The sequence below is a fragment of the Perca fluviatilis genome, chromosome 12 (genome assembly GCF_010015445.1).
Source record: "Perca fluviatilis chromosome 12, GENO_Pfluv_1.0, whole genome shotgun sequence".
In the NCBI taxonomy this organism is placed as follows: Eukaryota; Metazoa; Chordata; class Actinopteri; order Perciformes; family Percidae; genus Perca; species Perca fluviatilis.
In genome coordinates, this window is record NC_053123.1 from 20,349,138 (window position 1) to 20,375,328 (window position 26,191).

The following is a 26,191-nucleotide window of genomic DNA, read 5'->3' on the forward strand; positions in this document are numbered from 1 at the left end:
ACTCAGGCAAGAGTTTTTGTCTTTCAGTAAAATGTGCTTGCAGTGTTTGAAGGTTTGGGTTTAGGGTCCCAAGCCAGAGAAGGAAATATAAGGCTGAGAGGCTTATTGTGCTGTAGTCTCGCACTGACAGACCTTCCTCCACAGCGCTGTTGAGGAGGGTCTGGCAAGTCCACACAGCATTCCGGGATTTGAGAAAAAGTGCTTTCATTAATTGCCATTTCTTTAAACCAATCACAATCCTCTTGGGCGGTGCTAAGCGCCGAACGGAGCCATGGTGCACTGCAAAATATCCTCGGGAAGGAACTTGTTTTGGTGGAACGTGTGTACGTTCAAAGGTTGTTTTAGTCGTGCAACAGAAAACTCAGATTGGACAGATAGTCTAGCTAGCTGTCTGGATTTACCCTGCGGAGATCTGAGGAGCAGTTAACCATAGTCCTCATAAATCCACCGGAGTTTAGAATGCCAATACAGAAAGGGTGAAATCCGGCAGTATTTCTGGTGGCAATGGAGCAATCCCGGAAGTGGAACGTCAAGGATAATTGTGCTGTGACAGCTTTTCAGCAAACTAGTAAATTATTGCTCCTCCTCACTCCTATTACACTAACCTGGGTCTCCTCTCTCCCCTGATGATCCAGGGATGCCATCCACTCCAGGTTCTCCCTTTTCTCCCGGAACACCAGGAGGTCCCTGCAAGCCCCCTTCACCTGGAAGAGAACAGGTTTACACACTATTTGTTGCTATTTACTAGGATGGCAGAGGCACATTCAATTCTCAGTGGATTTTTTATTTTTTTTTTTACAGACAAAACCCTTTTAACATAAACTGATCTCACAAGATAAACAAGTTACTTACCAGGCCGACCATCTCGACCTGTTTCTCCTACAGACCCCAGCAGCCCAGGGATACCCTTCTCGCCTGGTCTACCTGGCTGACCTGTAGAACACACACACACACACACACACCACAATGAGAACCCACATGGAATAACAACAGATGATGGCTATATCTAGTGTTGTAGACAAATAGGATAAAAATCTGACCTGAATACCCGATGGTTCCTTTGTCTCCCTTGGCTCCTTGCAGTCCTGGCTTGCCAGGCATACCCTCAAGACCCTTCAGTCCCCTCTCTCCTGGTGGTCCTGGGAATCCTGGCTGGCCTGTCTGACCCTGGCAGAGTAGAGGAGTGGAGAGGAATACTAAGTAAAGACAGCTAGGTACTGATGATTGTTGAGAGGAACAAGTTGAATAAGACAGTAAATATGACATTTAAACTGTCAGAAGCATTTTCATTTCCATCTCTGTTGGTAGCCAGATTACCTTCTTTCCAAATTTGAAGTCTATCCATGGGTTTTGTTACATTAGAAACTTTTTGGGGCTCTTTGGCTTTTGCAAGATAGTGTTTCATCTGTTTACTGATCATTTAACTGGGAGTTTCATGGCCACCCGAGCCTTGCAAGTGCTCCACTACCAATGTTCAGTGCACACAAGATGAGCAGTCAAGCTTATAGAGCCACAGTAGAAGTCTCTGCCTATTTTCATACAACTACTGTTATAAAACAATAATTGTAATAGCCATTGGATTTACCTTTTCTCCTGGATGTCCTGGGAGCCCAATACCTGGGACTCCAGCTGTTCCCTTGTCTCCTTTCTGTCCATCTGTGCCTCTGAATCCATGATGTCCCGGTGTACCAGTATCTCCTTTAGAACCCTTTGGACCAGACGGACCTGCACACACACACACACACACACACACACACACACACACACAAGCAGACAAAAGGCAGATATTTGATATGTGAGTATTTCTCACAATTGCATGTAAAATATAGATTTTCCCTTGCTTGAAATTTTCTCAATACAGCTGTTTACACGTCTGTCTTTGCAGGACAAATGTCATGTTTGTAACACAGGTTACACTGGTTAGCATTTCCATCTTACCTGGGATTCCCATCTCTCCTACAGCGCCCTTCTGTCCAGGTTGTCCCCTACCGCCAGGCTCTCCGGGGAAACCAGGGTCTCCTTTCTCACCTGAGACACATCAGTGACATTGAAAAATGAATACCAATTTTACTTCCCTCCATTTTCATCAGGTGATGAGAATTGACTAAAATAAGAGTTAAATTAAATAAATATGACAAAGAGAGATGATGACCACATGACGTCTACATGGTTTAAATAGCCCATAAAGACATTAAACACATTTTAGCTTGTTGTTGTTAAGGTGGGCATGTGCTCACCAGGTTGTCCAGGTAATCCAGGCTCTCCATCTTTGCCTGGCATTCCAGGGTTACCAGGAAGTCCACGGTGGCCCTTGTCTCCAGTGAACCCAGGGTCACCTGATAGGACAATGGAATTCAAAACCAAACTGAGACATTTCTTAAACTATGGCTCAATAAACACAATCACCAATGGACCTGTCCGTAGTAAATCAACCCATATACTCTGTATGTTGTTTTATACCTGGGTTTCCAGTATCTCCCTTCTCCCCCTTCATGTGCTCCATGTCAACTTCGCTCATGTTCCCAGGAGGTCCCTGAAGACCTCGATCTCCCCTTTCTCCTTTAGCTCCAGTCTCTCCATCATTGCCTCTTGGTCCCGTAATGCCGGGATCACCTGAGAGAGACACGGTGGAAAAGAGAACTTGTTATTGCTGCTAAAACTGAAAAGCATACAGTGTATGACCAGTATGAGAGAGGCGAAGGAAAGAACCATAATAGTTTTCACAATTTTGGTTTCCGCACCTCTTAGTCCAGGAGATCCAGGTGTACCAGGTGGTCCAGGGAATCCTGGTACTCCTGGTGTCCCCATTACCCCCATTTCACCTTTAGAACCTGGTAAACAAACAAACACACACGCATGCACACACACACACACACACACACACACACACACACACACACACACACACACACACACACACACACACACACACACACACACACACAAAGATTACTGTAAATGCAAAAGAGATTAAAAAGATAGTTAATTATCTAAATAAATCAGTCAGTCTCACCTTGGTTTCCAATCAGTCCGTCCCGGCCTGGTAGGCCTTGCTGCCCTGGCAGTCCTTTAGGACCTGGGCTTCCTGGGAATCCGGGGGTTCCCTTCTCTCCCTGAGGCCCCGGCATGTCCAGACCAGGAGGACCTGGGTAGCCCTTTTCTCCCTTTACACCTTCCCTACCTGTTCAACATGCACACATATACATACTGTATATTTGTAGTGACTTCCACAACACCAATTGACAGTTTGATAGTTGTCAGGTGAGGTAAATCAAGAGTATGCTTTACAATCTAATAGCAGACATTTTGACTTAACAAAGATTACAGGTGTATGAAATATTACAGGTGTTACCGATTACATAACAATGGCTGTGATCCATTCAAGTGTCTATTCAAGTGTCCACGTATGCACATTACCAGGACCCTGAAACTGAAGCAACTGAATGGAATAAAGCCATCATTAGTCTTATTACAGTTTTTTTCAATTGCTAAACGACAGTGGGCACAAATGGAGTCACATGTGCAAAACTCTAACTACATTCTGCACAGCAGCAGTTCATGTGGCCCAAACTCTAGTTCGTTTCTCATTGCTTGAACACAGTTTTCAAAACTCTACACACTTATTCCATGACTTTAACCACAACGTGCACAACACTGTAGATTTACAGCACTTTGTTCAAATGCTAACACACTGCTGTCAAAACTGTTAACCACACATTCAAAACAGAATAGATTTCAGTCTGGTGCCTATCAAACACTGCTGATTGCAGTTTTAGCTGAAAGCCTAAGCAGGTGTCTTGATTTAGACTAGTTAGTGAACATATATGGTATTTATACAGAGAAAGCTCAGAAAGCCTTTTTTTGTATACAAACACCAAATAAGAATGACACAATTATACACTGTACCGTTGGACAGAAACAGGTAAAAGAGCAGAGATATCAACATGTCCAGGTAAGATGTCTGAGGTTATGTACACAGCTATAAAAAAAAAGTGAAAACCACTATATCTTTACAATAGAAAACTGCGTTCTTACTGTTTTTCAGAAAGTAATGGAGGTGAAAGCAATGGAAACACCACATTCATTTTTATTTAGAGATGATGCAGACATCCAATGTGATGAAGAAAACTTGCCACATGATGCTCGACAGAGGCAGGATTAGTCATACTATTCTTTGGTACTGTTATGTACCTTTAGTTTTTTTCCCCAGTAATTCCATAAATTACTAGAGATAAAATACTATATTGAAGAAAACTGCTGATTTTCATTCCTTCTTGTTTACCGTATGTAAAAATTGGTATATTATACAATCTATATTTTTTCCTTAAATAAACTATTGAGTAGTGTCAAGTCACTCAAATTGTTCAAGCTGTAAAGATGAGAAAGTTTGTAATTTCTGTATTGGTGTTTGATGCTAGTGTTTTTGCTCTCAGTGTGTTCTGAGTGACAGTGTGTGTTATCTCAGTGAGGATTGTTCATAGTGTTTGGCTGCACTGAGCCTGTTTTGAGACGTGTGTTAAGAGTTGTGCTGCTTTGAATGAGTTTTGCAGGTGATGTGAACTGTTTAGCTCAGGTGACTGTTGGTAGTGCCAACTGTAGTTTGAGTTTTGCACATGTGACTCCAGTTGTGCTCACTGTCGTTTAGCAATCGGAAAAAAACTGTATTAACACCTGTGCTTTACCTTTAGTGACATGTCAAAATGTCTTCTGTGAAAAAGTTCCACATGTTTGGATGATGAGTTTGTGCTCACCGTATGGTCCAGGCTCTCCAGCTTGTCCTTGTGGCCCGGGGGCTCCAGGGGAACCTTTTCCTGGAGCACCTGGTAAGCCGACCAGTCCAGGAGGTCCCGGGGGTCCTAAGTCACCTAATTTTGAAGGCCAAAGAAAAACAATGTTGTACTTGGTACAGACAATGGGTCTTTTATCTCAACTTAATTAAATCCAGCAAAGCTTCACACCAGAGTTGTTGTAAGTGTCTTGGAGTACCTTTGACTCCCTGAGGTCCTGGGGGTCCTGTCTGGCCTTCTCGTCCAGGAATACCAGGTAGTCCAACACCACCCTTGTCTCCCTGGAAACCAGTAATTCCTGGGGGGCCCTGTGAACCTTTTGGGCCTGGAAGACCTCGCCCTGGTTCACCCTGCAGAAGAGAATATAAAGTGGCACTGATTTGCATCTCAACTTTGGCAATTGTGATTTTACACAACATTCAAATCTCCAAGTAGATCATGGCCATCAAATGGATCAGGGGTCTTCAATAATTTTTAGGCCAAGGAGCCCTAAGCCGAAAGAGAGACAGAGTAGGGACCCCCGTAATTCATATATAGTATACAATTGAGTTGCATATTAAACTGGGCTACATGGATACAAATTAATGGATATTATTATATAATTTAAACATAATATTTTAAAGGTCCAATATGTAATATATTTACTCTAATAAATCCAAATATGACCCCAATGGGTCATCACATATTAAGGAAACATGCTAAGTTGAAATACGATCTTTTCTGATAACAATGCTAATGCCAGTATTTTCTCCTTTTGAAATTTATGTTCTGTGACGGAATTTCTGTTTGTGTTTTGGCCTGTGTGTTGTTATCAACTGTCCAGTGTTACGGGTTACCAGATATAACATTACCTGTAAAAACATAAACCCAGCACGCTACAGCTGTAACGTTAGTACAGCCATGAAAGCAGCAAACAAATGAACAGGATCAACGGAGATAGAGTCTACCCGACCTAAAAAAACACGCCATGTTTCACGTTGCGTGACCAGAGACGTAACAAACCCTGGGTAAATATTGGAGATGTATTTGAAAGATGGAGACAGCTTAGAGCCCAAAAGAACGCCGAGTTAGCTAATTTCCTCTTGAACAGGCTAATTTATCACGGGACCGGCATTTTATGTCATTTCAACATTTGTGTGCTCATATTGAATTATATATATTAAATGTTAGTTTTTTTCACAAATAGACCATTTTAATTAGCTGATTAATCTATATTATTCTATATGTTTAGACATTTTAATAAAAAAATAGTTATTATTTTTAACGCGGACATCCTGTTGAATATCTCTGAAACAGATCATTGATAGTTATGTTCAGGGTGTTGTAGTTTTTCTAATGTTTCCAATAATTAATTATTTGTATTTTTCTGGATTTCTGAAGAGCACAATACAGACGGAGCAAGTCTGACATTTACGTTGTTGTTATTATTTTTGTCTTTACATTTTAAAATCCTGGAATTTCATAAGGGTGTGTTTTACATCTACCGTTCCTACATATCTATTTATATGTAATTACATTATTAAATCAAAATACATATGCAGAAAAATACACACTTTTTGTCCAGGTGTACCAGTTCTTCCAGTCAAGCCATCCTGTCCTGGTCTTCCTGGCTCTCCTGGTAATCCTGGAGCTCCTGGAATTCCACTGATTCCTAGAAAGATGGACAAAACAGTTCCTTGGTTCTGTTTATGTTGTTGATGTTCTGATAGCGTTACTGGAAAAGCCTCCGATACTGCCTAAAATGCTGGTATCGGTATCTGCAAGTACTGGAGTTTATGCACCGATACAATACCAGGTAGTTTAGCCCCAAAGAAAATCTACTTTAAAAGTAGTTTAGTTATGTCCATATTCCGTTATGACTCACTGTCAAACTGGATAATAAAAGAAAGTTCTATGGCATTCATTGTTTGTTAATTTTTCACAAAAGGTTTAACCTGAGCCATGCTGACAACAAAGATAGAAATCATATCACATCCATATAGGGATGATAATATTCAGCTGTTAAAACGTAGTATGCATTGAATTTCTGTGATGTATTCAGGGAGAGGAGGAATAGGGTCAACATGGAGGAACTTACCTTTCGGACCAGTAGGACCTGGAAATCCAATTCCAGCGGGTCCGTGTTCCCCCTTCTCTCCAGGGAAACCTGGCAAACCTGGGTCTCCCTGCAGGCCTCTGTCGCCTACAAGCAACAAAACATTGCATGGTCAACAGGACCAATCACCAACAATCTTCACATATATTTAGTTTTTTTTGTATAATTGTACTCTGTTCCTTCACCCAAATTTAATTTGTTATTTCACTGATCAAGGACAAGATTAAATTCACTGATTAATCCTCAAGAGACTAATTTCAAATCATATTTGTTTGCAGAGAAGTATATATGAAAACAAGCTAACTATGGTGTTGCTCACCTTGAAGTCCAGGTATGCCGTTTTCTCCGCGTACTCCAGGTACTCCCTGAGGTCCAGGAGTGCTCACACCTTTACCTGGCTCACCTTTTGCACCTAGTGGAGGCAAAGTATATACTGTATGTTATCAATGAATTAATGTACAGCAGGTGTGTGTGTGTGTGTGTGTGTGTGTGTGTGTGTGTGTGTGTGTGTGTGTGTGTGTGTGTGTGTGTGTGTGTGTGTGTGTGTGTGTGTGTGTGTGTGTTTGTGTGTATTACAGGGACAAAGAGAGGGGATTGCAGGACAAACAAGTCTGATACTCTATGATTGTGTGTGTGTGTGTGTGTGTGTGTGTGTGTGTGTGTGTGTGTGTGTGTGTGTGTGTTGTGTGTGTGTGTGTGTGTGTGTGTGTGTGTGTGTGTGTGTGTGTGTGTGTGTGTGTGTGTGTGTGTGTGTGTGTGTGTTTGCCTACCAGATGGTCCAGGATGGCCAGGAATGCCTGGTCTCCCCTGACTGCCCTTCTCTCCAGGCTCTCCTGGTCGCCCGAAGCCTGGCAGGCCCGGTGGACCCCTCTCTCCTGGAGGCCCAATAAGACCAGGGTCCCCATCAGGTCCACGCTCACCCTTGATGCCCTCTTTGGCCTGAAAGCAATTAGAGAAAGCGATGCCCAATCTACTTTGACGTAAGGTTGAAAATACATTCTTAAACTAGAAACTAGTGAAACTGTCCTGATATCCATAACAAACCACACACTAGTGTTGTACTACTCGAGATGGGTCTTGGTCTCAAGTCTTAAGACCAATTTTTGAAGCTCTCGTCTCGAAATCGACCGCATTTTTACTCGATCTTGTCTCGGCCTCGGATAAAGAGGACTCTCTTTATCCGAGATTTTATTTCAAGACTGGTCAAGACCACAACTGCAGGGATTTCGCTAAATTGCCTGTGCATTGTCTGATTTATGCCTATGTATTAAAACTTAAATAACTTAACTCTATTTAATCTAATTTGAAATTTGTTACCGTAAATCCAACTCTCCCTGCCCCCTTTACACTTTCTCCCAGGAAAGCGAATGCGGGAGAAAGGAGAAGAAGCTCTGGCTGTCTAACACTAATCTGGTCTTGGTCTTGTCTTGGTCTCAAATCCTCAAAGTCTCAGTCTTGTCTCGGTCTCGATACACCCTGGTCTTGATGATGACTGGTCTCGGTTTAAGTGGTCTCGACTACAACACTGCCACACACACACACACACACACACACACACACACACACACACACACACACACACACACACACACACACACACACACACACACACACACACACACACACTTACTGGTTCTCCTTTGAAGCCAGGTATACCTGGGAGGCCATCTCTCCCTTGCTGTCCATCTCTCCCTGGCGACCCTGGGGAACCAGGAACACCAGGCAGACCTTTGTCCCCCTTGAGACCGGTACCTGTGAAAATGTCCCCTGGCTCACCAACAGCACCAGGGGCTCCAATCAACCCAGGGGAGCCTACAGAACCCTGCACACAGGTTGAAAACATGTATCGTTCATTTTCCTCAATGAAATGATGGCTAAACTGTGAAAACAATGAGCTCAGATCTTGTCCCAAGTGTTTCAGACATTATTCTACTCACAGGTCTACCAGGTTGTCCAGGAGGGCCAAATCCACCCTTTTCTCCCTTCCCCCCTACTAGCCCAGGAGGTCCTACCAGGAGAAAATTACACATAAATAGCTCATCAATATTCATCATGGTGGGTGTCAAGTAAATACATAGGAAGAAGGGGTGGAATGACAACTGTCAACAGCTTTGGTCAGAAGGCCAATGAAATACTCACATATTTAACTTTTAGCCCTACTGGTTGTGTGCAGGGCTTTCCCTGCCATTATAAGATTTAGGTGCAGCACCCAAGCCGTTTTGGGCAGCACCTAAGCCCTAAGAATGAATGAAACTAAGAGACTTTTCTCAGATTGAATGATTGTAGTTGGACTTTTTTTAGCAAGTTTTGTCTTTAAGCTTTTGGAGTGTTAGTTATTTATTATCTGCTCTAGCTTTTCCAACGTTTTCGACACAGACATGGAGATAATAACGGTCTAAAACGATATGAAAAAGAGACTCAAAACTACCACAAAGGGACACAAAGCGACAACAAAGAGAAGCCAAATGACCACAGAGACCCAAAAAAAAAACAAAGAAAACTAAAATGACCAAAATTGCTTCTTTTTTTGGAAAAACATTACATTTTCTTGAGGGAGGAAGTCTAATTTAACCCCTCGCCACATACACGCACTTAAGTCTTCCACAAAGCTAGGGAAAAAACTGGTGTGGCTAGACACCAGCATTTCATTTGAATGCGACCACTGTTCACTCACCTCGATCTCCTTTAGGGCCTTGGGGGCCAGGTAATCCAGGTGGGCCGAAGCCTTCACATTGAACACAGGTGTCACCTCTGTCACCTGAAAGGAGGCACAGAAACATCATCTATGTAAATGTCCTTAATGTGTAGTGCAGCTACACCTCAAAAATGGAAATATAGAACTTTTACATTTATTGATGCCTCATACTGATCAGCATTAATGGTCCATGTTCTTACCCTTCTGTCCCAATTCCCCTTGTAACCCTGGAGGTCCAGGTGGGCCAGGAGCTCCTTTCTCAATGTCACATTCATTAGGATCAACTTGTCATAGCACACACACACACACACACACACACACACACACACACACACACACACACACACAACACACACAACACACACATACAGACGTTATGTTATTAAAACATTCACTTGTAGATACACATTTTATGTACACGTCCCTGGTTGTCAATTATTAAAATGATTGTAATTGAGTGAGAAGATAAGGCATACTCGGTGGTCCAGGTGGTCCAGGTGGTCCAATGTTTCCTGGTTGTCCCGGAGGTCCAACAAGAGACTCTCCTTCTAAACCACTGTCTCCTTTCTCCCCAACATTTCCCTTCTGACCCGTCTCTCCTCGAGGCCCTTCAATGTGCCGTCCTGAAAAGCAAGACAAGGAAGCCAGTTTGTGTGTTATTCAACTTAGCTTGTGTCTAACATATGTGACATATGCTAAACCAATAAATATTGTGTTATTGTACCTGGAGGACCTGCCTCTCCCTGAGGACCAGGAAAACCTATGGATTAAGAGGAAATTAAAAAGGAAAGAAAAACATGAAGTCATGAGAACGTTTCCAAAGTACAAAGGTTTTTATATGTATGCGCATGTCTGCATATGCATATGAACATTTGGGTGCATACTATGGCTTCACTTTACCTTTTTCTCCATTTAACCCTGGGAGACCACGAGGACCGGGAGCACCAGGGGAACCACTACCCTAAAATGATATAATTACAAAGTGCATGTCCATTTTTTTAATATCATGTTTAGGTTTTATTATATCGATCTACAGTGACGTCACAGAATCCTCTGTCTCCGTCAACAGTGATGTCACAGTGTACTGCCACACCCTGGAGTATACTTCTAAACTAGGGGATATAAAAATACACACTCCTTTTATTATACTGTATGTAAATTGAATCCATTATTTTTGGCTGAAAATGTTAAGTCTAAAAGCCATAAAATACACACAAAGGGTGTCACGATTCTCCAAATCCCACGATCGATTTGACTTTCAATTTTAAGCTCACGATTCGATTTATTTAAACATTGTTTTATCAGCACTGATGGCTATGCCATTGTTAGACTGGTTTTATGCCCAACAAACTGTCATTTACCTTTTCCAACACTTCTTTCAAGTGTGACTTCCATATTGATTGCAGGTGAGTGCAAAATGAATGACAGTCTATCGAACTAGACGGCAGTGATGGCAAAAGTACTCACTTCCCGTACTCAAGTAGAAGTACAGATACTTGTGTTAAAAAATACTCTGGTAAAAGTAGAAGTACTGATTTAACTTCTTTACTCAAGTAAAAGTAACAAAGTACAGGCTTGGAAATTTACTTAAAGTATAAAAGTAAAAGTAGCCTTGCGAATGACAACCATTTTTTAATGCAAAGATACTTGGACCACACAAATGTTACTAGAGTGCAAGCTGAGAAACTTCAGTGGACATGGAAAAAAGGCTCTTTATATGCCATTGCCTACATTTTAAATGGATGTCTGCCAATAGGTCTAAAACATCACATATACTGTATGATTATTGTGACAGAGACTGGGACTCCAGGTTAATAAGATTCTGACTGAGTAGCAAGATATGAATTCAATTGTGATTCTGTGAGAATTCAAACATGAGTCCTCTAACTTACTTCTGAGAGGTTTGAGACATTAACGTTAACATTAGTCCAAAATAAAATTGATTTGAGACAAGACCAAGTAACGTTATCGTTAACTTAAGTGGTCTCGAAAACAAGAACGGCCTTGAGTAATGCTAACGTTACTACAGCACTGTTACACTAAATCAAGTTACTGAATTTGTTTTTAATATAAAGCTATACATGCAGATATTGTATCAGCGGATTATTGTCAAATAAAGTGAATGCTCGCTAACCTTAACGTTACTTGAGTTACTTAACTAAATGCTAAGAGCCCTACCGATAAAGGATTTTTAAGGCAGATATCGATACAAATATTTCAAAATCCGATATTCCGATATATCGGCCGATATATATTTAAAAAAAAAATCCAGAAATGTAACAAAACATAAACCGATTTCCCTAACATTAGCTATTTGTAGTTATTTATGAGTCCTCAATAAAATAATATGATAATGCAGTTTAAAAATAAACTTGTTTGTTTTATTGTCACAATAGAACAGAGGAACATCAAAATATATTAAAGTTCTTCTGATAAATAAAATGTATAAAAATACAAACTGAAAGGGTTAAACACAATTGTTGCCAAACTAAGCAACACCAACACTCATAACATGGTTGAAGGGTGTTTTGTCCGTTTTTATTTTTTAAATATTCATTTATCAGCCATTATAAATGTCGATACCAATAGTTTGGAAAATGCCTCATATCAGCCGATAATATCGGCCCGCCGAACCACCGAGTAGAAAGTACATATATTCGTGTTAAAAATGTAAAAGTAAAAGTAAAAAGTTGGCACAAAAATAAATAGTAAAGTAAAGTAAAAATATCTGAAAAGTCTACTTGAGTACAGTAACGAAGTATTTGTACTTCGTTACTAAATTTGTCTCTTTCGCCTGATTGTCGTTGAGTAATCTCAGATTTGATTGTAGTTTTTGCAAATTCAACATGGATTATAGGTCGGAAGTTGAATGAACGAGTACTTATGTCCTTTTGATTTCTTACAGGTTGAGTCGTTGTTGACCATAACACGCTAGCATTCTGCTAATGAATGCTGATTGGTCAGTGAAGGACTGATTACGACCAGAGATCCCGCTTGATGGCATCCGAAGCGGAGCCAGAATGTCAGAGTGAATATTTTGGTGTGGTCTTTAAAACATTAGCAAACCTCGTTCTAGCATGTTTATTGACAGGGAGAGCCTAACCTAACAGCTGTGTTGTCGACACCTCAAGAGAAAAAAGGAAGTGACTCAGAGCTTGCTGTAAAGCAGTATCTCTGGCTGTAGGATGTGTATGACATCATTGACATTTTAAAAGGCGTTTTAGAACAAAAAAGCCACTTTAAAAAAATCTAACACCCAGCAGTGTGTATTTTCTTAGCCTCCCCTTTTGAATGCAACATTCAAATTACTAGACAAAAAATTATATCCTGCGAAAAGTGGATTTTGAGGGGAATAGCTCCATAGACCACCATTCATTCTGCACTCACCTGTGACCGCCCTCATATGGAACCAGAGTGGAACTGCAACCAGTTCAGAAGCCGGAAGTATCCCGAGAGTGGAACTTCTCCCCTTATTAGAAATTCTCTGGTTAAACTATCCCCAACTTTTAGTTTGGCCGCATTGGCTCGCTGAGCTCGGAGCAGCCATCGCAGCTTTACATAGATGCTGCATGGAAGCCCGCCGCCGTCACACATTGTCGCTGCATGGCGTGTTTTTCCGGCAAAAGACCATATGGTTTTTACGGCAATTCGATTTTACATGATTTCACGTAACAAATACATTGAATGATTGATTGATTGATGATAAAGTCATTATTAAATCATTTATTTAAAATGTACTTGGACAATCCCAGATCATGCCTAATTATATGGTCATAATTGAAAGCTCATTTCTATTTATTTATTTTATTTAGAATCAAACTTGTGACAACCCGTGGCTGGGTTGGCTCAGTGGGTAGAGCAGGCGCACATATACTGACAGGTTTATGCCTCGACGCAGAGGTCCAAGGTTCGAATCTGACCTGTGACGATTCCCTGCGTGTCTTCCTCCTTTCTCACCTAGCTGTCCTCCTTTCTCACCTAGCAAAAAATAATCTTAAAAAAAAAAGATCGTGACACCCCTGAAACACACCATATGTAAATTGTGTGTGTGTGTGTGTCTCAAGATTGTTGAGACAAAAGAAGATCTCAAGAATCAATACCAAGAACATGACCTTTGTGAAGTTAATGGAAGCTACAGGCCTGACTCAAGTGATGCCATTTTCTCAGACTAGTCATAGAAGACAGTGGTAAAATCAGTGGATTGCCCCTTTAACATGCTCTCACTCTTTAACCATAAACTGTTAAAGTCTGTGTTTGTAACTGAATGAATATGTGGTGACATCTGCTGGTAGTTTTAAGGATCCAACCTCTTTGTAGCTGATGGAAAAGATGCAGAAGATAGATCACTTACGTGACCTGGTGGTCCTCTTTCTCCCTTTTCACCCTGAAACAAGACAGAGTTGAGTCTGTTTTACCATAACTCCTCCAAGATAACTGAAGTTTCTGATTAAAGCCTTGAATGTGTGCAGAGTAAATAAAAGGTGTATTATTTACCTGGGAACCGGTGTGTCCGTAAGATCCAGGGAAGCCTTTTTCTCCCTGTATGAAAATATGTATGTACTTTAGTGATATATATATATCATACTATAAAAGCAAACAACAGTTGGGCAGTAGAGTACAGTAGGTTGATAATACAGTAAGTTATTGTTACCTTCAGCCCGTCTTCTCCATCCTTTCCAGGTTTACCCTAAAATAATAGAAGCACTCATTTTGATTAGTTTGATTGAAGTTCTTTCTTCATTTGTTATTCCATTATACCATCTCATAGAGCCTTATTTTTGCCACTTACTCTTGGTCCTGACGGGCCGGGTTCACCTTTGACACCAGCTTGATGCAGGATGCACTGGCCCTGCAAAGGAAATCAAGTGTCTCAAAAAAGTAGAAAGTTGAAATAGCATATAACAAACAGCCTGTGTGCACAGTAACGTTAGTCATACACCTAAACATTTGAAAGCAAAATACTAACTTTGTCTCCTTTGTCTCCTAGAAGTCCTCTGTCGCCCTTTAGGGAAAAAAATACAAACACATTCAGGAAATAACACAGAATCCAAGTTGTCTTTTACATATAAACAGACATTTAGCCATTGTGATTTATTTATTTATACACAAAAATAGCACAATTTCTGTTCAATTTTTAAAGAGCTAGGCGAGTACCTTTGGTCCAGGTACGTGCACTGTGATATGTGATCCTTCCACTCCCATTGGAAGTCCAGGAGGGCCAGGTGGGCCATCATATCCTCGGTCACCCTGCAGGGAGACAGCAATGATCACATCAACAGCCACAACTAAATACATTTTAATAAGAACGATGTGTTAACAATTAGTCACAAACTTAAATTCAAAAAGCAAATCATCCAGTTAAAACCAAGTGTCTCCAAATTTGGTGAATTTTTCAGATTTGAGTTATAAGTAAGTGTACCGTAATAAAATTCTCATACCTCTTACAACCAACAAATACAAAATACTCAGCAAACATATCTTGATATTAAATAAGGATTTCCATGTTCAAAAAGGAGTAGGAAGAAGTAAACAAAACAAAACAAAAATTCTGAGTTATTTTAGTTATAATGTAATAAACATAATGAAGAAAAAATTGCTTAACATCAAAATAATCAGGTTATTGATCAAATTCATAAAAATAAAATCCAAATGGGATTAAAATATTGTCCATTTAAATAAATGTATGGTTTGAAGTCAGTGTGCAAGCGTGTCTCTTTTCATTAAGGCTGCTTTGCAAAAGCCTTGCATCTACATATGAAGAGTGTATAACTACACTCCTTCTAATATCAGTGTAATACCTTCACAATCACTAGACATTTCCAGGAAATTGACACAAGTAATTATCAGAAACCAATGCTGGTATTCATACTCTTCTGTTTCAAGATAATATCAAAACTTTGTTTAAAATGTAATTAGTTGGTACCTAAAACACAAATGGTAAGAAAGTGTAAAGTGCTCCGCTCCCACTACCTCGCTACAGTAGGTGGGTCTACAGTGAAAGCATCATATAAGAAATTTAGTTTGTATGTAAAAAAGAAAAATTCTCACCTTGTCTCCTTTCTCACTCACAAAGGCCAGCTTGTCACCCTGCAGGGAAGATAACATAAAGTAACAAAAAGTAAGTAAAACGTTCCTATGAGATCTCGGCTGGGTGATGAAGCCAGAGAATGGTGGATTTTGTTTTACAATTGTAAAATATTTGTATGTGATTAGTCTTACCTTCTCTCCAGGGAGGCCAGGGGGCCCAGGATCACCCTGTCAAACGGTTATTCCATTAGTCAAAGGCAAGGCAATGCAGCTTTATTTGTATAGCACATTTCAGCTACACCGCAATTCAAAGTGATTTACAAAAAAAGAGCTGTTAAAAACAATTAAAACATTCCTAAAAAAGAATACAAACTGATAATGCCAGTACTCTAACTGATAAATAAATCATCCAACAGAATCTGTAAGGTGTAAAAATCTACACACATTATACTTTTTAATGTGTGCTCTTTCCAGAACACACTGGTGTTATATTTAATCATAATCATGTGTCTCTGTATAACCAATATTCCAGAGCTCATAAGGTTTATCACTGACTCTGTAGGATGATAAAAAGTCCATTACTGTAGAAGTAACTCACTTTTGGTCCTTGATAGCCTCGAGGCCCTGGAGGTCCAATAGGTCCAGGAATTCCACTCAATCCCTGAGAGAGAAAGATGCATGTTGGAAGAAATTGGATTTATGCATGAAAATTTGAATAATATATTGTGTGTCTCCTCTTCTTTCGACACACAAACACTCACATACACACTCCCCACACACACACACACACACACACACACACACACACACACACACACACACACACACAACGTACAGGTAATCCAGGTGTTCCAGGGAATCCTTTGTCTCCTTTCAGGGGAACAATTCCGATCACACCACCAGGGTCACCCTGTACGACACAAAACGAAAATAAATGGTTTGCTAGAACACATGTCAATCAGACTTGAATAAAAAATAATTTACATATAAAATGTCAACACTTCATAAATTTCAGCTGACCTTCATTCCAGGAAGTCCTGGGATGCCCTGAGAAGAGAGGACAGCAGTAACATATCAAGACATATTCTGGCAGGATGAATATTTGCATTTGAGATACGGTTCAGTTAAAGTAGATGTCATGCAGCAATCTTATTATGGTTGTGATGTTTCAATGCAACATATACAGTATGAGCTGAGATGAGCTGGTCAAAACCAACCGGGCCATTCCCAAAAAGGTATGTCAGTCAATATAAAAACAAGGCAGCTTTTATTGAAATGCTGATGCTTTTTATATTTTTCCACAGGACTGTAGCAATAACTGAAAAGTGTGCTGGTGAGTAGGGGGGTGTTGGTTGTTATGGGAGTCACGGTTGCTTACAGGAGGTCCTTGAAGACCGTCAAAACCAGGAGTACCATCCCTTCCTCTATCTCCCTGAAACACACACACTGCACAGTCAGAAGGCACAAATGGTGAACAAATCTGCTTCAAAACACAGTAGAACTTTCAGAAGTGGCTTACTTTAGTCCCATTGCATCCTGGGATACCTGGCGAACCTGGTGGGCCGTCATTTCCATTGATGCCCTAAGAGCAATAGTGCACAAATAGACAATTTGAGACAATTTGCAGTTACACCGTGACAAGTCTCTGCACCTTCTTGACCATTCTACTCTGTCAGTGTATCCACATCCTCTAAAAACGTGTTATTTAGAGGGTATTACTTTTAAGTGGATGATTGCATGTTAGACAATATTTGTATTGTTATGGGGAATTTACTGGATTGTTGCAGGATGTGAGATAAATCAAAAGGAACTTACTGGTAGTCCCGGGTTTCCTGGGAAACCTGGCAGACCAGGAGGACCCTGAAAGATCACAACCATATCAGCATTAAAAATGTCATGACAATACCACAGCATAAGCAATCATTTGTGGAATAGAAGTCTGTGTCATATATCATATTTTACTGTATATCATAATTATGATGGTTAGTTACTTACCCGCACTCCTTTCAGTCCAGGAGCTCCAGGTTCACCCAGACCTCCCTAAAAGAAACAAATGACATCATGATCATCGTAATAGAGAAACATTAATCCTAATAGTTGATTTATGGGTATACAATCTGTTCACAATGCCACATGTGTGGACAGGAGGACAAAATGAAGTCAGATTAGGTTATTTACGGTTATTTATTTGAATGTGTGTACTGACCGTGGGGCCCATTGGTCCTGGAGGCCCTTCAGGTCCCTGCATCCCTGGAAATCCCATATTACCTTGAAGACCAGGAAATCCACGCTCACCCTGTGAAGCACAGACCGCCAGGTTAATGATACAAGGATACAAATATGTATATTAGCTAAGATTAGAAGGAACAATTTTAGCCACACATGCTGAAACCGTTTTCAAAACAGATTTCAATAAATTTTTTGATTTCATAAATGAATCAGACATGGGTTTGATACTCAAAGCAAATTAAATTGGAAACAGTAACAGTCACAATCCCAGTTACTGTATATGTATATGTATGTGTATCTGTTGATGTAGTATTACTAAATAATCTATAATGGATTCAAGTTGGTTCCTGGGAGAATCAGTTCAGACACTTTTGGGGCCATTAGATGCATTCAAAAATGTGTATTTCACCCATTTAGGTCAATTGGGATCATTTTACCTAAAGCTTATGATGTCGTACTTCATCATTGTAAAAATGTAATTTAATTGGAAAACAAAATATGATTGTCAGTTATTTGTTATAAATGTCCTTGTTTGTATAGTGATTATTAAAGCAAACTTCCAAAATAATATACCATTTTTTTCTTCTGCTCTTCAATTTTACATAAAGTACACATGGGTCAAGCCAGTGCCAAAACAGCCAATCATAAACACATATGTTTGATTTAAATATTGACTTAATTGCATTTTACTTTATAATGAAGACACATATGATATGATTATTGTTTTTAATGTTGTTTATGCACAATGTAAAAAAACAACAACTGTGTCCGAAAACTGACTGAATGTTGTTTCCACTATCTGCCACTAGATGGCAGCAGTGCGTCGTGAAGAAGAGTCGTGCTCCAGTAATTTCCACAATCCTCTCTGAGCTGCCAAGAGTGATGTGTAACATACTGAAACTTTTGAGATCGACTTCCATTCTCTGACCACACACATCTGACACAGATCAGATCAGTTGGAGAAAACACTCCATTTTGAACCATGGGAATCATCAATACGGTTACCGAGGCAACTCCTGTTGTGCAACATAAGGACATGATATCATTGGAAATGAAGCTCATACAGGATTTTAAGAAAAGGTGTTTGGAGCCTTTCAGAAACTTTCAAAACACAGATTGGCTGAGCTCCATTGAGCATAGTCAGTACATCTGTTGCTGGGGAAGCTGAATGATTGGCTACTGTTGCTGTAAGAATGAGCCATAAAAGGCCAGACTGTTGCACTAAGAGGAGAGATAACACTCTGCAGTCGTCTGATATAACTGAGCCAATAATTTGCATGTTCACTCAAACAGCAATTAGGTTGCAGTGAAAAATAAATCAACTTTAAAGCAGTGGTTCCCAACATTCTTAGCTTGTGACAACGTAAAAAAGCAATATATGTGACCCCTTGTTACAGGTTACCCAAAAAGTGATGTTCTCTTTATTTTATTCTTAAAGTGCTCAAGTGGTACAAAAATAATAAGAATTATAAGAAGAAAGTAGTGATGGTCAAATGAAGCTTCGCGAATCACTGTCTTTATTTCCTGAGCTCACTAGATGGTGCTCTCTGTTCAAAGAAAAAGGTTAAAGGAATGGCAACTCAGTGTGTTTTCAAACCTTTGTTGAACAGAGAGCGCCATCTAGTGAGCTCAGAAAATAAAGACAGTGGTTCGCGAAGCTTCATTTGACCATCACTAGAAGAAAGTAGGAAGGCAAAAAAGAATAATTATTTTCCTTTCCCGTAAATATACTTGTTTCTGATTGAATAAGATATATCAGGCTTTGGCTACAAAGGCAATACTCAATGATGAATGTATTGTTGGTTTTGGTCTTTTATAGTGATTTGTTGACAATAAGAATAATGTGTATTGTATACAATAATTGTTTTATATTTAACTGCAATAAAACAAAGAAAAGTGTCTAGGCAAGCTTCTTTAAAGACAAAAAATTTAGGTACAGCAAAACCACCTTTGCCCCAGTCAGTGAATACCAACTTTTCATGTTTCAGGTCAGTGATTAACATTCATGCTCAAGTGCTGACAGCTCAAAGGCTCATGGCCAGTTCATGGCTAGTGTCCCCACCGCTTGTACATCTGTATCTGAGAGCGTCCCTCTGATGGGAATAAGGCCTTCAGCCCAGCTGTATGTCCGGACATGCTCTAATTCAAACTGATCTTTGTTCCCGTCCTGGTCTCTGCTCCGTGACTGAGCCCCATCCACTGCTTTTCCACCCAGGCCCAGCTCCAGTCTGTCCCACTGAGCTGTCCCCATATAGTCAGAACATAGGAAGCACTGTCACGGCTGCTTTGGGCTGCTGTGAACTTAAGAAGCACTTTGCATCAACTGCAAACTAATATGTCAGAATGATATCAACGAAGTGACAAAAAATGCACAAGGATTGATTGGCAGTGACGAATGAAAATCTCACCTTTGCTCCTTTCACACCACTGCAGTCACATTTTCCACATGATGTCCCACAGCCCTGAGGATGAAGAAAAAACATAAAAATAAATGATCCATCACTTGGAAGAAAAAAACAATAGAAAGAGCATAGGTTTGTTTTTGACAAAACTGAAAATAAACTTAGGGAGAAGAACAGAAATGAAAATAGTGTTAGCCAGCTGGACGGTATAATATCATTTGATGTCAGCCATCAGATGTGTAAACCGTGCTACAAACTCTTCATTCTTTTATAGCACTTTAGGGTCCTGCCTTTGTCAGATGGCTGAATATCCCCACTGACACTGTAAATCACAGCATTGAGCAGCCAGACAGACTTCTGTAGTGTTTTCATGGAAGTCTGCTGATCTATCTCACAGATAAATAATTAATACATTATTTATAAATAAAATATTTGTATTTAAAAACAGATATGGATGCCCTGAGGTGCATCTTAAACAGAGTCAGGTTTGATAAATCTCTGTGGGTTTGTCACTACAAGCAATCCCATTCACATACACTTAGTAATTTGATCTATAGTTAATTTAAAAAAATAAACTATAGCAGCTTTAATTTTATTGATGATTGACAATGAAGAAAGGTTCTATTTTCTGTAATCAGGTTACTTTTAACCACATCGAGAGTCACTGGTTAGCTTTGTAGAACTACACGCAGGCAGAACATCAATGCAGCTGGTCTCAGCCGTTTCAGACACCCCCCCCCCCCACACTGCTTCCTCTCCTCTGGGGTCTCCAGAGGATGAAGCATGGGAACTAGCCTGCACTGCCCTGGCTCAGTCTCTCTCCTCCTTTTCCCGCCATCATCCAGCTGTTGCTATCACGTGCGAGGCGTCCAGCCAAAAGCCTGTCAGGGTTTTGGACAGGCTCTGCAGGCTTGGGCATTGAGAGTGCACAGCTACACTGCCACTACACATATTTCTCTCAGTCTGCCTCTCGTTCTCACACACACACACACACACACACACACACACACACACACACACACACACACACACACACACACACACACACACACAAAATAAATGGCTCCATCACCATTCATCGTGATCCGTTCCCAACTTTCTTTCCTTCTCATCATACATAAGTAATTCTTAATTCTGCATTTCCTATAACTCAATATCCTGTCCAAGTCTTAAACATATTCTCCCTCTTCCTTCTTACATGCAATCCTCTCCAACATACCAAATAACTGAATCAATATGTGGCTCTAAAATCTTGGGAAACTACAGAAAACAGACCTCACTCTCAGGACCTTCAGCTCTGACTGCCTCCACCCTGTCCAAGTGCACTTGTTCTCCTCTATTTGCAGAATATAACACATGTGTGGCCTGCTACATTTCCTATTCCTGCTCTCTCCAACACCTTAAACCCAATCCATCTCACCTCTCTACTTATGGTAAAGTTTTTTTTTTTTCACAGGATTCATTTCTGTTATGCCACTAAAAGAAAACTTTAGGAACACCTGCTTCAGATCAGATTAGTGTCATGAGACAAACAGAGGAAAAGGGAAATTAACTCTCAGAATGAAGCACACGTGTGTTTCATTATGGCAAAGCCACGCAGCAATAAGAGCTCCTGGTACTGAATTAACACAATTATTTTATTATTTTTTTGACAACTCACCTAGGGATTTCAGGCACCCTAATGCAATGAGGGAACAAACTTGCATATGTCAACACCACTCATGTACAGTAAATGACAGCTGCTCGCATTAAGCATAGCTTAAGTATTCCCTCAACCATCTGTTGCTCTCTGTCCCTGATTCTTTTTCTCAGTCTGCAGTTTTTTCCATCCTCTTTAAGGCGCAACTTAGTCGAGCAGACATTCCTGCATGTTGGAGGGCATAACCCAAGCCTCAAACCGACACGCACGATGATGAAGACGCTATGTGCGCTGGTGTGTGATGAAAAGCCACGTCCCTGTAATGTCTACTGCTGAATCTCCAAACACAGCTCAGAATTCTGCAGGTAGATCAAAGTAGTGTTTCCCTGATTTCCCCCGTTTGTTTTCTTTCTACATGCTTTATGCACCGCCATAAAACCAAACACCAGATGGGAGAGAAGGAACAAAGACCCAACTGCACAAAAAGAGCATCTTGCTAATGAGTCTTGCAACCATGGAGTGAAGGAGTGGGCTTTGCAGGAAAAAGGGAACATAGGAGGACCTTATCATACAGATCCCTGGATGTGTCTGATGATGAGAGGTCTGATTATCTAGCATAAGTACCATTTCTAAAGGCCTACGTCATGGAGGATGATTACCAGTTCACATACAAGCCTGAGATAAAAAGAACTTACAGTGGTGATTACTCCACATTTTCATTGTGATATTTTGTCATTACATTCTGAATCTGCAACGTTCTCTTTCAGGTAAATCAGTAAGGTAGTAGTAGGGTGTACAGGGGAGTTGCATTTGAAGTGGTTTGGGGTCCTTCTGTAAGTAATTTTGGGGTAGGCTACAATTTGGTTTTGATGAATTCTACAAGCAGCAATACCACAGGCCAAGTAATTGCCCGTTCCAAACAGGCACATTTTCAACGGGCACTGCACTAGTTGTTATAAACTACCCAATAGTAAATAAAATAGCTAATTAGCTCCTCCTTGACTCCAACATCAAAATGCAGCTAATACTTTAGTGCATCAGTAATAAAAATACAAGAATGTAATATAAACTATAACATAAGGGGCCATTGTGCATGACAAATATTTTTAGTTAGGATACTTGAAGTACTTTTATTTAAAACTATTTTAATGCTGTATATCCTTACTCATAATGGAGTATTTTAACATTGTGGTACAGTCCACCAGCACAGTACAGGTGTGCACATGTGAGAGACTCTGCTGCAGCGTCAGATTGTGAGAAAATGAAGAGATAAAGATGATTTTGTTCTCCCCAAACTGCATGATCTTCCACAGAGCAAAGAGACTGAGCAGAAGCCGGAGATTCTGCAGTGATGAGTGTTAATGTCTACAGTGAATATACAGTGGCTGGTGAGTCACTGAGCTCTGGAGAAACTGTATCAGATCCAGTAAAGCTCTGCGGCAGACAGCCTCACGTGTCTCTAGACAAGTGTTTATGTCATTCCTAGTCTGGATGGCAGGCCTGGATGTCTCCAAACTGTGAAAAATCAATACGACGTGTGCTGGGCTGGCAGAGTGTTAACGTTTCCTGGGCGCTGCGCAAAACAGTGCCATATCATAATTACGTGTATATGACAGTGTGTTTGTGATTGTTTACTGTGGCTGGAGCTGGCAGGGAAACACAAGCTTTAGAGTTTGCTTAGAGAGAATCTGAAATAGAAGCATAAAATGCCAACAGAAGAAGAGAAGGAGGGTGTGGGTGTTAAAGAGACAGAGATTTATGGCATGGTACACAGAGTCACGTTCACAGGCCTTTATAATGAAGACCAATGTATCTAGACCAATGTATCCCTTGGTGTTATGTGTCAGAGGTGCTGGAGGTTACATCAGTGCAAGCTTCATCCCAAAAGGTACGAGGTTACAACAACACTTGCACGATATGTCTGACATCATTAGATACATACATCCAGCACTGAGATGAGCTCAGGAGAGAGGAAGTGATGAGTAATGAGATGACAGGCCTCAACCAGCGAGAGAGGTCGGTCCAAAGCTCCTGACATTAACACATCCACTCTTAATGTAAACCAAGGGTGAGTGTGTAGAGCTGGTGCATAACTGGATCCTGAGAGGAACAATAGCAAGTGCAGTCCCATGGTGGCGGAGGCAACACAGCCTGTTACAGAATAACTTTTATGGCTTGTAGTAGCTGTTCTGGAACTTTTAATAATATCACACAATCTTTCTCTGCAGATGGAGTTGAATAGATATTTACATATTAACATTTGCAATTCCATGACAACTAGGCAGACTCCATATGCTGAGGAAGATCGTGGGATGCAATTTGAAATTGTTTTGTCATCTACTGTTTCCAAGGTTAAGAATGAATTTTCATTTTTTACCAGCTTAGGCTGCTTGATTTGAAACAATCACACATTCTTTTCTGCAGTTGTTGCCTTATGGTTGCTTAGAATCAATTCAGTACTGTAGGTTGAAAGGTTGAAACCCTAATTAGTGTAAATTACCGGGGCCTTCGGGGAAAAGAATTTTCCTAATTTTTCCACAACCAATCAATACAGTACCATGTCTTAACCACCCAGAATCAATGTATATTCCTGACCTCACATTTCTCATGAAACATCTTGTTCGAGAATTGAGGCATCCTAACTACATTTTGTTCAAAGGATAAACAATGGATAGAAAAGGCAACTGGATTTTCCTAATCTTACAAATAGGGTTGCTTTCTCTGCAGCAGAAGTCAGTCAGTTTGTCCTTCAGCTCACTGTGGCTGCATGACTCACTGCCTCTGTTCTTCTTGCCAAAGTGGGCAAATCCATCCCTTGTGTATGGCAGCCAACCTCCAAACACAACAAGACGTGCTTGAATATTTCCTAAGATTCAACTCTTTCATCTTGTGTAAAACAACTAAAATATTTTCACAGATATTTCATTTTTTTTAAGATTATTTTTTGGCCATTTTATTTATTTGTATAGGAGAGCTTAGACTTGAAAGGGAAGAGAGAGGGGGAATGACATGCAGCAAAGGGCCGCAGGTCAGAGTCGAACCTGCGGCCGCTCATTAAGGAGTAAACCTCTATGATGAGCTACCCAGGCGCCCATATTTTCACAAATATGAACCTGCTGCAATGCTGCATACATTTTGTACACGTTTCAAGAACAGTATTGCCGCAGTACTGATTTTAACCACATGGGGGTAGACACATTCCCATCACTGAAGTGCTCCGCATTGACAGCTGGATGCCTCTTTCCTACCATGTTAAGGGAAACTGAAGATCACATAAACATCTGTTCAGTGTCATCTACAGACTGTTCTTAAAACGACATCACATTCCCGGTACATTCCTGCCATAACCTCCCACCACTGCTGACCCCATGGGGTCTCCTGGAGGGGCTGAGCACAAGAAGTGTGGGAGGATATGTCATATGTCATTTCACATCCCCTCTTGTTTACACACACACACACACACACAAACAAATTAAACACCTATTAAAACCTGACATTTAGATGACCTCCTAACATACAGTAATGGTTATCAGACAAGCATCATGAGATTCAGTCAAAGCGTCGCAATTATGCTACTTACTGTATGAATTGGATTAAATGAATTCCTACAACTCAAGACACACAAAAACAACCTCAACACACACACAAACACACACACGGTAAGACCAGAGACAGCAGCCACTTTTTAACATGACGTAAAGTTATGAAGCTGAAATCCTAGGCCAGAGTTATACACAAAAGTTCTGACAGCTGTTATCAGGAAACAAGTTCTTGCAGAATGCTGTTGTTTTTGTTATTGTTTTCAGAAAACAAAACACATGTACATTTACTGACCCAGTAATGTGAAAATCTATGCAGCCAGAGAAAATGATTTGACTGGAGAATACCGTCTCAGTTTATCTTCTCCGCTGTGACAAGAGCCTTCCTTCCACACTGATATGGGTTTCACTGAGAGGGAAACCAGATAACCATGCAGTTCTGCATTTTTACTTTGTATTCTAGAGGTTTGTTGAGCTTACATGTTCTTTCACAGGTCTGATGGAGTATAATGGCAGCTTAACAAGAGTCTAGTGTGAACTCCAAGAAAGTTTTGGTGCTGATAAAATAAAACTCTGATAAACTCACTTTAATCTACACACCCAGCACCAAACAGCAGACAAAGTTAGCGACTATAGTGAAGATAGCTAGCTATTAAGAGGGCCATAGTATGTCAATGTTTGTTGTGGGGTTCTACCCCCAATAACTTTTAGGAATTCCGAGTTTCATGCAACCACCAGTGCAACCTATTGTTAGTCACAGAATGTCTTTCTTGGAGGT

At 40.4% G+C, this 26,191-nt stretch overlaps 1 protein-coding gene across 1 annotated transcript in view; it reads right to left on the reverse strand.

The window, feature by feature from the left end:
• col4a1 (collagen, type IV, alpha 1) overlaps positions 1-26,191 on the reverse strand; it is a 48,117-nt gene that overhangs the window by 7,852 nt on the left and 14,074 nt on the right. Inside the window, 39 exon segments of the mRNA XM_039817124.1 lie at positions 606-704; positions 853-933; positions 1,041-1,167; positions 1,586-1,725; positions 1,939-2,028; positions 2,238-2,336; positions 2,461-2,613; positions 2,742-2,831; positions 3,014-3,181; positions 4,752-4,865; positions 4,987-5,137; positions 6,341-6,438; positions 6,865-6,969; positions 7,202-7,294; positions 7,653-7,821; positions 8,513-8,704; positions 8,820-8,890; positions 9,557-9,640; positions 9,778-9,861; positions 10,054-10,200; positions 10,302-10,337; positions 10,478-10,538; positions 13,929-13,961; positions 14,072-14,116; positions 14,229-14,264; positions 14,367-14,426; positions 14,544-14,579; positions 14,732-14,824; positions 15,626-15,664; positions 15,797-15,832; positions 16,203-16,265; positions 16,440-16,514; positions 16,625-16,651; positions 16,983-17,036; positions 17,124-17,186; positions 17,420-17,464; positions 17,600-17,644; positions 17,811-17,900; positions 20,242-20,295. Of these exon segments, the coding sequence (XP_039673058.1) occupies positions 606-704; positions 853-933; positions 1,041-1,167; positions 1,586-1,725; positions 1,939-2,028; positions 2,238-2,336; positions 2,461-2,613; positions 2,742-2,831; positions 3,014-3,181; positions 4,752-4,865; positions 4,987-5,137; positions 6,341-6,438; positions 6,865-6,969; positions 7,202-7,294; positions 7,653-7,821; positions 8,513-8,704; positions 8,820-8,890; positions 9,557-9,640; positions 9,778-9,861; positions 10,054-10,200; positions 10,302-10,337; positions 10,478-10,538; positions 13,929-13,961; positions 14,072-14,116; positions 14,229-14,264; positions 14,367-14,426; positions 14,544-14,579; positions 14,732-14,824; positions 15,626-15,664; positions 15,797-15,832; positions 16,203-16,265; positions 16,440-16,514; positions 16,625-16,651; positions 16,983-17,036; positions 17,124-17,186; positions 17,420-17,464; positions 17,600-17,644; positions 17,811-17,900; positions 20,242-20,295 (3,346 nt within the window).